The sequence below is a fragment of the Salvelinus fontinalis genome, chromosome 36 (assembly GCF_029448725.1).
Source record: "Salvelinus fontinalis isolate EN_2023a chromosome 36, ASM2944872v1, whole genome shotgun sequence".
In the NCBI taxonomy this organism is placed as follows: Eukaryota; Metazoa; Chordata; class Actinopteri; order Salmoniformes; family Salmonidae; genus Salvelinus; species Salvelinus fontinalis.
The window spans coordinates 15,021,216-15,034,863 of NC_074700.1; the positions used below are offsets into that span (position 1 = coordinate 15,021,216).

The 13,648-nt window shown below is 41.8% G+C and overlaps 1 protein-coding gene across 1 annotated transcript in view; it reads left to right on the top strand.

The window, feature by feature from the left end:
- LOC129835257 (phospholipid-transporting ATPase ABCA1-like) overlaps positions 1 to 13,648 on the top strand; it is a 245,041-nt gene that overhangs the window by 83,711 nt on the left and 147,682 nt on the right. Inside the window, exons 16-18 of the mRNA XM_055900807.1 lie at positions 4,137 to 4,358; positions 9,388 to 9,592; positions 13,193 to 13,309. Of these exons, the coding sequence (XP_055756782.1) occupies positions 4,137 to 4,358; positions 9,388 to 9,592; positions 13,193 to 13,309 (544 nt within the window). The remainder of the gene's footprint in view (positions 1 to 4,136; positions 4,359 to 9,387; positions 9,593 to 13,192; positions 13,310 to 13,648) is intronic.

Sequence of the window (13,648 nt, forward strand, 5' to 3'; positions counted from 1 at the left end):
GCACAATATCACTTGGTTACTAAAATAAACTGACGTGGAGTAACGGATTCCACCGGTTGTTAGCTATCATTGACTGTCCTTGAGCTTGTACAGCATATTGTTTCCTGATAGTCCTACTTAGTGTGCAAAGTAACACAGAAGAAGGTTACCATGCAAGTCATATAAACTTTACGTAATGAGTTAAACACATCCGCGTTGGTGTAAATGCATTATAGGCACAGTGCCGTTTGAAGTGCTATGTTGTTTAAAGAGAAGTGACGAGAAAACGTTGTTTTATTTAAGAGAAGTGAGTACATTAATCAGAGTACGTGTCCATATTAGGACAGCGTGCAGGTGCACAATATTTTGTTATACAGGATCTAAAAGATATTTGATTTGTAAAGTGGTTGTGCCTTGTTCTTTGTTACTCTTGCTCCCGTTAATTCTGGGATAACTAATGCCAATAATATATATTTTTTAACGAATCAGGCATGACCTATCTCAATTTCCACTGTGCCATGCTAATTGATTGAGCTTGGTACTAAAATCGTAATTCCCCTACATTAAAATCAGACTTGTTGTAAATCATATGCCTGTATTTCCTGCGGTTGCATCGCCTTCTTTGCACGCTATTCAAGCATGTACTAAATGATGTGTATCATCGATGTGACACAACTTCCCTAGTGACACTCCGGAGAGTCATACTGGTGCGACTAGATGAAAGACAGTATTCCACCCATCGAGACAGTCTTTGAATAAAATGTCTGTCATTGAGAATGGATCCATTAGGAGAAGCTATATACAAAAAAAATGACCATCTGTTATGCTGTGCACTTACAGAATCAAAGCAATTTTGGATGCTTACCGGAATATCACATTAGACTGGATATGGCCGACTCAATATGGCCTCTGAGTGACTCTATATAGTCATGTATGACAGTAGGAACACTGTGTTCGATGTTGTACAATGGTCCTGTTTGCTGCCATATACATACAATATGTCCTCTTGATAACTTTCAAATGCTGCATCAAAATGTCCTGTGTTACATACAGCTTTCACCTAGTCATTACTGAACGGCGTCACTCTTAAAGCTGTTGTTGTTGATGGGAGACACATGAGCTGCGGCTCTGTAGCTTTAAATGTACATCACTCTTCTGTGTCATTGATCCTGCCGTGTGTAATTAAGTGGCCTATCTGTTAAATTGATCCCCTGTCCATGGACTAATGTGCGTCTAAGCTAAATTATAGAACCATTATCACAATGAGGTGGCCATTTTGTTTGCTCATCACCACACAAACATGTTTGCATTGTTTTTACCTGCCTCTAAAAGGTACTGTGCCCTTTTCAGCCTCCCAATTCATATGCATGCTTAAATTAAAAAGAAAAGGATAGTATATAATGTAGATCAGCTAATACATGTTTTGCAGTTTAATTGGAAAATACTCCTGGTAAATAAAATTGATATTTGAACAGCTGGGCTAAATGTAATTTCCCCATCAGCCTAATGTGTTTGCCAGCCATCAGCAATTTGTAAAGATGAATAACAATAAATTGAGTTAGTTGGGTGCCTTGGAGGAACCCCTGGGCATGGTGGGTATTCAAATCATAGAAATCAGTATTTATTAGGATGATATTTTCATGGCCATTTTCTATATCAGGGAATCCGAAGGAAATTATTTGACTGCTGTGTCTGGACTAGGCATGACTGCCACAAGTTTGGTCATCCACACCTGAATTTTCCCTCTTCTTTTCCAAATGCCATTCCACTCCAGGGGATGTCAAAATGCTAATTCCCCTCCTGTCTAGAGTGATTTATCTGAGTTTATTAATATTGTTGGCCCAAACACTGTGGCCTTTCTTTGCTTCCCACTCAAAGAAAAAGAACAAGATGAAGCATTCGTTAGGTAAATCAACAGATTGGTTTGGTTCTTCACAGACCATGTTCCCTAATGGGAATATGACTTTAGTGGCGATCAACATACCCGCTATATTCTACCTCTATACGACCTCATAATGTACTTACTGCGCATTGGGCGAAAACTGGTTGAATTAACATTGTTTCCACTTAATTTCAACCAAAAATTGTAATGTGAGGATGTTGAATCATGGTGGAAAACTGATTGAACTTGAAAACAGTCATCAACGTAAGGGAATTTAGTATTTTTTCCCCCGACTTTTAACCTAAATACAATGACATGGTGAAATGTTTTGTTGAATATACATTGAATTCACGTTAGTTGACAACTCAACCGAAAGTAAATCAAAAATAGATGTACTAATGTCTGTGTCCAGTGGGTGAAAGTCATTTCAGCGTCTGTGAATAACATTCATACTTTCTTTGAGAGTCTGCCACATGCGCTTGTACACCTCGAAACTACTGTATGTTGACACAGAACTTTGCAGAAAATGAATGAGGTCAAAACATTGGAAATCCATATCTCAGGGCACTTGAATGCTATCACCACCAGTGAAGTCTATTTGCTCTAATATCTATCAAGTGTATTGCTGGAAATCAAGTTGTAGTTACATAATATACATTGGGATTTTGCCACGACAATAGCACAGTAGAAAATCTCAAACAGCATCCAGATGTGACTGGGCCGTGTACACCCTGCCCGCTGTCCGACCCCTCCCCCCTTAGGTTCCTCCGCTCGCTGGCGCGCTCTCTGCCCCTGTACATGACCCTGGCCTGGATCTACTCGGTGGCCATGATCGTGAAGGGCATCGTTATGGAGAAGGAGGCGCGTCTGAAGGAGACGGTGAGGATGACAGGGCTGAGGAGCTCCACCTACTGGCTGAGCTGGGCCGTGTCCAGCGTGCTGCCGCTGGCTGTCAGTGCGTTCCTCCTCACCCTCATCCTCAAGGTGATTCACCACTGATTCCACTCTGATTCAGGGAGACCTTTGACCACTTCTTGAAGGGCTGTGGGCAATGGGCACCAACTCATTCTCATTTCAAGGCTAAGATTACCAATGGCTGGACAAGAAGGAAGTGATAAGGTATATTGTAATATTAGCATGTAGTAAACAATTAAGAAACAATCACTAGAAGTGCTGTAATACAAAACAGCAGAATTAGGCAACATTTCTTATCAATTTAGATGAGGCTGTTAGCTTGGCTACCACTGCTTGTAACGAACCAGTGGTGTATCAATACTCCTAATACAGTATTCAGTGGGTTTGGGTTTGTTCAATGGACATTGTAATGAAGTGTAATCAAAGAGTTTGGTTGCTCTAGTGGACAGACCTCCAAGACTGGGGAAGGGTCTCCTTCTAATGCAGCTAAGCAGAGTGACACCACTATAAGGGTATATTACAACTAACTATAGACTAACAATTAAAGGCTCACTCATTTATTAGAAAAACAACAAAATGGCAGCAAGTGGATTGCAATTGGGTTGGGGAAGGGTAACCACTTTCAAATCCATAGAGGGAGTTATGGATGCAAGGACTGACAGTCCATTACGTCAACGTGATATTAAATCCTATTTTGCTACGACGGAATGTTAGAATTACAACAGGTGATACATTAGTAGGAGTAGTCTTCATAAGACACTATCAACACCTGGTGAGTCACTCTGCTTACTGCTTATCGAATCCTCAACAATGAGTAATTTTAATCAAAAGCTTTATTTTTGTTCTGCTTCGTGCTCTCCACAAATAATAACTTAATCACCACAATCAGTCCTGATCACTCAGTTTTTTTGTAAGATGCCTGCTAGACACAAGAAATGGTTAAGGCTCAAACATCCATTGGCAATCAATACTCCCAAAGTGCTAACTAGGGTAGTTTTGTGGCTACCAATGGCCCTGTTCGAAATACATCCTTCCTTTATACTTCCTTGAAGTAAACACCGATCAAAAATGTATTGATTGATGAAAGTAAAACCCTGATAATGTAGGATTATTTTTACATGAGATATAATTTTTTCTAAATCACAGTTCTGTAGTTCTAAAATATGGTGAGTTAGTTGTTTTGAAATGTAACGGTAATTTATCATCTACCTACAATAGCCTTGCTTTCACCTATCACTTACAGATCTCTGATTATCTCATGAAAATGAGGAAGGAAGCATTTCGAACAGGGCCACAGTGTTGTTTCCCCCATCTTGTCCCTTTTTATTATCCCTTTCTATCCGACCCTCTCCCGGTGCAGTATGGGAAGGTGCTGCAGTACAGCGACCCCTCAGTGATCTTCGTCTTCCTGCTGGTCTTCTGCGTGGCCACCATCATGGAGTGTTTCTTCATCAGCGTCTTCTTCTCCAAGGCCAACCTGGCGGCAGCGTGCGGAGGCCTCATCTACTTCGTCCTCTACCTGCCGCACCTCCTCTGCTACGCCTGGAGGGACGTCATGGGGTTCCAGGTCAAAATCGCTGTGGTGAGTGGACCTATGGAACTACTGTACCTTCCACCACAGGTGCATAATGGACAGCAGAGACCGAGTGGGTGTTTATTAGGGTTTGGATTTGGAACTGTATTGAAGACTCAGTAAGTGATTCTGTTATGGTATTGAAGAGAGATTAAGTTTGTACTTTGACCTAGAGAATTGTGGGGTTCAGGCCTGGAAACATACTGTAAATACCAGGCATAATCCCAGCTTAAATAGCAGACCTGATTCAATAAATGAACTGATCATCAAACCCGTGGTGAGTTGATCAATTCAGTTGTGTTGGAACAAAAGCCTGCACACCTTGTGGTTCTCCACGACCAATGTGAATCTAGACAAGTATGAGAAGTGGGTTACTGAAATAAACACACACACACACACACACTATCTCACTCACACACACACACTATCTCACTCACACACACACACACACACACACACACACACACACACACACACACACACACACACACACACACACGCGCGCGCCTAGTACGGATGCTGGGATAATGTCCATACACTGTGCAATCCCCATGACCTGAACTATAGATCCTTGCTCTGACACACAAGACAAGTTTGGATTATAAACGAGTCACTAATGATATCCCTATGTGCTCTGTAACCATTATTCTCTCAACCTTTTAACTCTACCAGTGTATCGTCAGATCTATATTGCTACTTCAATAACCTTAACCTTAATAATAATGTTGTTGTATTTGTGGTTCCATTTGATCCAAATATTTATTCTCTCACCTTTTCACATTAGGTTCATGTGTTTTGGAATGTATCCCATTGACCTTATCCCATAAACAAGATACAATTTGCAATACTTCTGTCTGTTTTCAAAGTTGGAAACGTTGATTTCCTCTGACATCGTGAACTTCTGGTTTTCTAATAACGAGTCGTGTTTTTCATTTCCTATACGGGTGCAGTTATTGAGCTTTTAAGGTTTACTTCAAATGGGGATATTACTTTTCCCGACTCTCTGCCAGAAGTACAGGCACTCAGTCATTTAACTCAAGACTTTATGATACACATACTTGAGAAAGCGGATAAGTGTGACTGAATAAACCCATTGGGTAGTTTCTATGGGATTCTGTCCTTTGGAATAAAAAAGAAATAAAAATAGCACATACATGCTCAACTTTGATTGTAGCGTTTCTGACTGACCTTTATGTTCTGTGCAGGATCATTTGTCCTGGAGCCGTCCGTTCTGCAGACAGCCGCAGCAATTCTTAATCTTCATTGCAGTGAGGCCTAGACACATCTTTCGAATGGAACCATGTTTCCTTGTTTATCAAAACTGAGATATTAAGCCGTGGCCTGAACATATATCTTACTTTGGCATCTGACAATGCTTTGTGTGTTTTCTACACTACATGACCAAAAGCATGTGGACACCTGCTTGTCAAACATCCTCATTCCAAAATCATGGGCATTAATATGGAGTTGGTCCCCCCTTTGCTGTTATAACAGTCTCCACTCTTCTGGGAAGGCTTTCCACTAGATGTTGGAACCTTTCTGCAGGGACTTGCTTCCATTCGGCCACAAGAGCGTTAGTGAGGTCGGGCACTGATGTTGGGCGATTAGGCCTGGCTCGCAGTCGGCGTTCCAATTCATCCCAAAGGCGTTCGATGAGGTTGAGGTCATTCTTCCACACCGGTCTCCACAAACCATTTCTGTACGGACCTCACTTTGTGCATGGGGCATTGTCATGCTTAAACAGGAAAGGGCCTTCTCCAAACTGTTGCACAGAATCGTCGATAATGTATGCTGTAGCGTTAAGATTTCCCTTCACTGGAACTAAAGAGTCTAGGCTGAACCATGAAAAACAGCCCCAGACCATTATTCCTCCTCCCCCAAACTTTACAGTTGGCACTATGGATTGGGGCAGGTAGCATTTTCCTGGCATCTGCCAAACCCAGATTAGTCTGTCAGAGTGCCAGGTGGTGAAGTGGGATTCATCACTCCAGAGAACGTGTTTCAGCTGCTCCAGAGTCCAATGGCGGCGAGCTTTACACAACTCCAGCCAACGCTTGGCATTGGGCATGGTGATCTTAGGCTTGTGTGCGGCTGCTTGGCCATTGAAACCTGTTTCAAGAAGCTCCCGACGAACAGTTCTTGCACTTCCAGAAGCAATTTGGTACTTGGTAGTGAGTGTTGAAACCGAGGACAGACTATTTTTATGAGCTATGTGCTTCAGCCCTTGGTGGTCCCGTTCTGTGAGTTTGTGTGGCCTACCACTTTGCGGCTGAGCCATTGTTGCTCCTAGACGTTTCCCCTTCACAATAACAGCACTTGCAGTTGACTGGTGCAGTTCTAACAGGAAAGACATTTGACTAACTGACTTGTTGGAAAGGTGGCATCCTATGACAGTGCCACTTTGAAAGTCACTGAGCACTTCAGTACAGCCATTCTACTGCCAATATTTGTCTATGGAGATTGAATGGTTGTGTGCTCGATTTTTATACACCTGTCAGCAACAGGTGTGGCTGAATTATGCGAGTCCACTAATTTGAAGGGGTGTCGACATACTTTTGGTTATATAGTGTATATTCTTATGCCGGTATACACTACTTCCTTTAAACCCAGCATTCAAACAAGTAATGCCAACACAACAGCACAAATTGATCTCATCTGAGAGTAGTTTGTGTGCTAAGTAGTCAGGGTTTTTATTGTGTTCTTGTGTGTAAACGTTGCCAGTTCTCCTCATGGCATCTCCACTTTTCTGCCTAAATGTGTTTCATATATATTGTATCATGAGGGGAGAAAACAACACTGCTTTGCAGAGCTATTTTATTCCGTGCACTATTCCTCAGCCAAGTGCTTTTGTGGAGTTGTGCCCTTGGCATTGAGATGTCCTTCCTCTGCTCCCCCTGCTTAGACAGAAAGCTACTCCTTTCATTTGCATGAACAGTGTTCCTCTGACCACATTGACTTACAGTCCATCCCTATAGTTTATTTATTAGAGTGTAGGGATGTGTAGGGACATTGTTCCCAGGCGCGCGTGCACACACACACAAAACACACACACACACACACACACACACACACACACACACACACACACACACACACACACACACACACACACACACACACACACAGAGAAACACACACACACACAGAGAAACACACACACACACACAGAGAAACACACACACACACAGAGAAACACACACACACACACACACAGATACACACACACACACAGAGAAACACACACACAGAAAACACAACACCTGCTCAGTATTGTGCGTGCGTATTGTCTTTGATATCATATTCATACCACTGCATTTGAATAATGAAAAATATTGTATATTTTAATGAGAGTGTTGTGACTCAAGGATTTTTCCTAAGCAAAGGTATTGGCTGTGTGTGTGATGTCACAGGGACAGCAATAAGATAGCACAAATACAAAATCCAATTATCTCTCCAGCGTCCAGTTTATTTGTTTCTTCCTTTCATTCACCTTCTCCACAAACAAACTAAGGATCCTCCTCCTCTCAGATGTAAATGCGTTGTTTGTCGTCTGTGCGAGCTGTCTAACAGAGCTAGTAACTTTTTCCTGCTTTTTTTGCGCTGGCTGGGTGCTTGTTTTGGCCTCCGTATTGTCATGTTGACGTGTTTTCATAGCGGGTGGTCTGTTTGTGTTTGATTCTGCTGCGTCTGCCCTTCTCAAAGTCAGACTGGCCGCACCGTCGCTCTGTCAGCCTGTCACTCAAAGGTCATGGAGGGGTCATTCACTGCCCTGCCGTCACCCATTGTCTGGTGGTTGGCTGCCTATTGTTTGGCAGGCGAACGTGTCCGACCTTGGGCTTAGGGGGACAGTTGAATGGATGCCAGGGGCTGTGCATGGAGAGACTGCGGACAGAGGTCAGATCAGACCTCGGGTGACTGTGGGGCTGTAACTGCCCCTATTGTCAATGTCAGAATTTCATTCACTTGGAGACTTTGGCAGTTGTCGATTTTAGACGGTTAAGATGCGACAGAGAAGGCTGAATATTGATATTTTTTTGTGGTGTTGTACATAATGTGTTGGTCTACAAGGCTTTATTAAAAAAAATACCACTCAAAAAACTATCTTTTGTTATTTGTGACCAACCGCCTCGATTCAGTCTTATGAAGCAACATTTGAAATTGTGTTTTTTTACATTGGATAAAAGTAGAGATATGTGACATACGCCAAGCTTCTTTTAACAGGTCACATTTGTTTCATTAGTCCATGAAAGTTCTATAGCTTGAATACTTGATTGCTGACATCCTAAATATTATATCAACAGTGGACTAATGGAGCAAATACCAAAATACAGTTTTTGAGTGGTATTTTGTTTGTGGCATATGGCTGGGCTTAAACGCTTGGGGTAAATGAAGCATGCCCAAACAGCTGGCAGACTACATGGAGAAGAGAGTGATCGGCTGTACCAGAGGATGTGTCATGGACAAAGCATAACGTTCCATTTCCCTAGCTTTCCTACGGTATGAAAGATGTAACGCGCTTTTGTTTGACACACATGACTTGCCATCCACATTTGTTTCTTTGACCAGCTGGAACTTCTTGGGCTGCACAAATCCAGTCCCCAAAAGCCGCTGTCCTGTCTGCTGACGTTCTCTTCTCCTTTGTACTTAAAGGAAATTATTTATCAATAATTTACATTGATTAGCTTGACTGGTGTGTCCACATACCAGGAGGGAGAAAGCGGTAGAAAGCGTTTTGAAACATTTTAAAATTGGGTGAAATTTGCCCAATTAGAACAATTAGATCCTACATTTTGCCCTATTGAACACAACCACGATTTCCCAAAGCTAGATCATGTACTGATCATAGACAAAGACTAGAATGAGAATCAGCAAACACAATATAATTCAATGACAGTGTTGCATATCCTGTACAAGTTAATTGTTTTGCCTTGAACTTCCTGACGTGCTCTGCCACACTGATGTTGAAGTTGATATTGATGATCTGACGCGATCCTGATGTCCAGTCTGAAATAACCATCTTAACTGCATCCATTTCCAGAGTTTGCTGTCGTGCGTGGCCTTCGGGTATGGCTGTGAGAACTTTGCCAAGTACGAGGAGCAGGGCATCGGTATTCAGTGGAGTAACATCGCCCAAAATCCTGAAGACGGAGACCGGTATAGCTTCATCGTGTCCATCATCATGATGCTAGTCGACGCCCTAATCTACTGGCTGCTCACGTGGTACATCGAGAACGTCTTCCCAGGTAACTCATTCATCAGAACGCCATCAGTAATGCACTCATCTGGAGTGAAGTGTCCCCTAGGTACAGATCTAGAATCCCCTCCCCCAATCCTAACCGTTAGTGGAGAAAACGCTAAACGGACCCAAGATCGGTGTCTAGGGGCAACTTCACCCTAGTGTACACCGTAATGCTCACTGTACGGCATCCATATTAGGATTCTCCAACTCCAACTGAATCTGACACAACTTCCGTAAAGGTGTGACTGTCCTAATATGGACAGTGAGCATTATGGTGAAGCTGCCCCAAGCTGTGACCCTGGGTCAGTTTAGCATTTTCCTGAATGGTCCTAGTATGGACTGTGAGTGCTGTAGATAATGACATCTGTTAGTGGATAAAGTGTCATTGATTAGTAACGTACAGTACCAGCCAAATGTTTGGACACACCTACTCATTCAAGGCTTTTGCTTTATTTTTACTATTTTGTACATTGTATAATAATAGTGAAGAAATAACACATGGAATCATGTAATAACCAAAATAGCGTTAAACAAATCAAAATATATGCCATATTTTCTTTATATTAGCCACCCTTTGCCTTGATGACAGCTTTGCACACTCTTAGCATTCTCTCAACCAGCTTCATGAGGTAAGGGTGACAAGGTAAGGGTGGTATACAGAAGATAGCCCTATTTGGTAAAATACCAAGTCCATATTATGGCAAGAACAGCTCAAATAAGCAAAGAGAAACGACAGTCCATGATTACTTTAAGATATGAAGGTCAGTCAATCCGTAAAATGTCAATAATTTGAAAAGACCTTCAGGTGAAGTCACAAAAACCATTAAATGCTATGATGAAACAAGCTCTCATGAGGACCGCCACTGGAAATGAAGACCCAGAGTTACCTCTGCTGGATAAGTTCATTAGAGTTAACTGCACCTCAGATTGCAGCCCAAATAAATGCTTCATAGAGTTCAAGTAACAGACACATCTCAACATCAACTGTTCCGAGGAGACTGCGTGAATCAGACCTTCATGGTCAAATTGATGCAAAGAAACCACTACTAAAGGACACCAGTAAGAAGAACAGACTTGCTTGGGCCAAGAAACACGAGCAATGTACATTAGACCGGTGGAAATCTGTCCTTTGGTCTGATGAGTCCAAATTAGAGATGTTTGGTTACAGCCGCTGTGTCTTTGTGAGACGAAGAGTAGGTGAATGGATGATCTCTACATGTGTGGCTCCCACCGTGAAGCATGGAGGAGAAGGTGTGATGGTGTGGTGGTGCTTTGCTGTTGACACTGTTGGTAATTTATTTAGAATACAAGGCACACTTAACCAGCATGGCTACCACAGCATTTTGCAGTGATACGCCATCCCATCTGGTTTGCGCTTAGTGGGACTATCATTTGTTTTCAACAGAACAATGACGCAACACACCTCCAGGTTGTCTAAGGGCTATTTGACCAAGAAGGAGAGTGATGGAGTGGCCTCCACAATCCCCCGACCTCAACCCAATTGAGATGGTTTGGGATAAGTTGGATCGCAGAGTGAAGGAAAAGCAGCCAACAAGTGCTCAGCATATGTGGGAACTCCTTCAAGACTGTTGGAAAAACATTCAAGGTGAAGCTGGTTGAGAGAATGCCAAGAGGGTGCAAATCTGTCATCAAGGCAAAGGGTGGCTACTTTGAAGAATCTCAAATATAAAATATAATTTGGTTTGTTTTACACTTTTTTGGTCACTACATGATTCCATGTGTTATTTCATAGTTTTGATGTCTTCACAATTATTCTACAATGTAAAAAATAAAGCAAAACCCTTGAATGGGTAGGTGTGTCCAAACCTTTGACTGGTAATGTGGATAAATATATTATCCCACCAATATGAACATAATGTACATAAAGGGAACAGTTTCCACTTCATTTCAACAAAATACTTCAATGTAATGACATTGAATCAACATGGAACACTGATTGGATTTGAAAAAGTCATCAACATAAGGGAATTGACATGTCCAATGACATGGTGACATGTTTCTTTGATTTTACGTAGAATTTATATTTGTTGTCAAGTCAACCAAATGTAAATAAAAAATAGACGTTGAACTGACGTCTGTGCCCACTGGGTTGTGATGAATATAGTACTCTGATCTTGGGGGAAAAGTGTGTAAAGTATGTTAAACTCCACTGAACAAAAATAAAAATGCAAAATGTAAAGTGTTGGTTCCATGTTTAATGAGCTGAAGAAAAACAAATCCAACATTTTCCATATGCACAAAAACTTTATTTAAAAAACATTGCACAAATTTGATCTCCATTTTAATGAGCATGTCTCCTTTGCCAAATTAATCCATTCACCTGACAGGTGTGGCATATCAAGAAGATGATTAAACAGGATGATCATTACACAGGTGCACCTTGTGCTGGGGACATTAAAAAGCCACATTAAAATGTGCAGTTTTGTCACACAACACAATGCCACATATGCCAGATGTGTCCACCAGAGCTCTTTCCAGAGAATTGAATGTTAATTTCTCTACTATAAGCTGCCTCCGTTGTTGTTTTAAAGAATCTGGCAGTACGTCCAATCGGCCTCACAACCGCAAACCATGTGTAACCCCTCTAGCCCAGTCCCTTCTGAGGAGTATTTCTGTCTGTAACAAAGCCCTTTTGTCTGGAAAAACTCATTCTGATTGGCTGGACATGGCTCCCTAGTGCGCGCAACCTTGCCCTGTCATGTGAAATTCATAGATTAGGGCCTACAAAATTTACTTCAATTGACTGATTTCCTTATAAGAACTGTAGCTTAGTAAAATCTTTGAAAATGTTGCGTTTATATTTTTGTTCAGTATATTTTATACACAAAATGTACAGGTACCTGCAAAATAATGGAAACACTTGAGTAAATGAGGGATGTAAAGTATATTGAAAGTAGGTGCTTCCACACAGGTGTGGTTCCTGAGTTAATTAATCAATTAACGTCCCATCATGTATAAAAATGCTGGGTAGGCCATTATTTTGGCTACCATGGCAATGCCCACATATAATGACAATAACCCCCATCCACAGGGCACGAGTGGTCACTGAATGAACATGAAACCGATGTAAACCATATGCCATGGCCATCTCAGTCACCAGATCTCAACCTAATTGAACACTTACGGGAGATTCTGGAGCAGCGCCTGAGACAGCGTTCTCCACCACCACCAACAACAAACACCAAATGATGGAAATTCTCTTGTAGGAATGGTGTCGCATCCCTTCAATAGATTTCCAGACACTTGTGGAATTTATGTGTTGGTCCAACGCCCTATTAAGACACTCTAAGTTGGTGTTTCCTTTATCTTGGCAGTTACCTGTATGTTATACTGTAATTATGAAATCCACAGAGTACACAGAACTGATACGCTCCTCTCTTGCCAAAACAACTTTGGTCAATAATCAGAAAATATATATAATATCCCAGCAGATTGCCATAATGTATTCATCTCATCTTCTCTAATTAAAAAAAAGGGGGATTTGTGCCAGTCTTGCTGGATGGAAATATGCACTGCAAAGCGCCATCCCTCAAGCCAAGCTGTTATTAAAATGTGAATGATGTTTCTCCATGCTTGATCACAGGCCAATATGGAATAGCAAAGCCGTGGTACTTCCCATTCACCGCCTCCTATTGGTGTGGGACTTCACCGGCGCCCAATGCTGACCCCAGTCAGTTCAAGGACCCCATTGAATACACCGGTATAGTAGGCAGTTTTTCACGCACACACCTTTGCACAAACACACACTCAATCCCATAGTGGATCTATTCAATCAGGCATTACGCAACATTTATTCATTTGTCTGGTTTAACACAGGTCATTACAATCACAGACTGTTTGCAATCTAAATAAGTCTAGTTAATTAGAATTAGACGCCTGATTGTTACCACCTTGGTTGTGTGTTGGATAATAATGGAGAAAGAGAATGGTTGGGGAAAAACAAGGCTGAGCTTGGAAAGTCAAAGCCTCATTAGTAAATGTTAAAGGCCCAGTGCAGTCAAAAACATGATTTGCCTATGTTAAGTGAGCATGGAAGGTG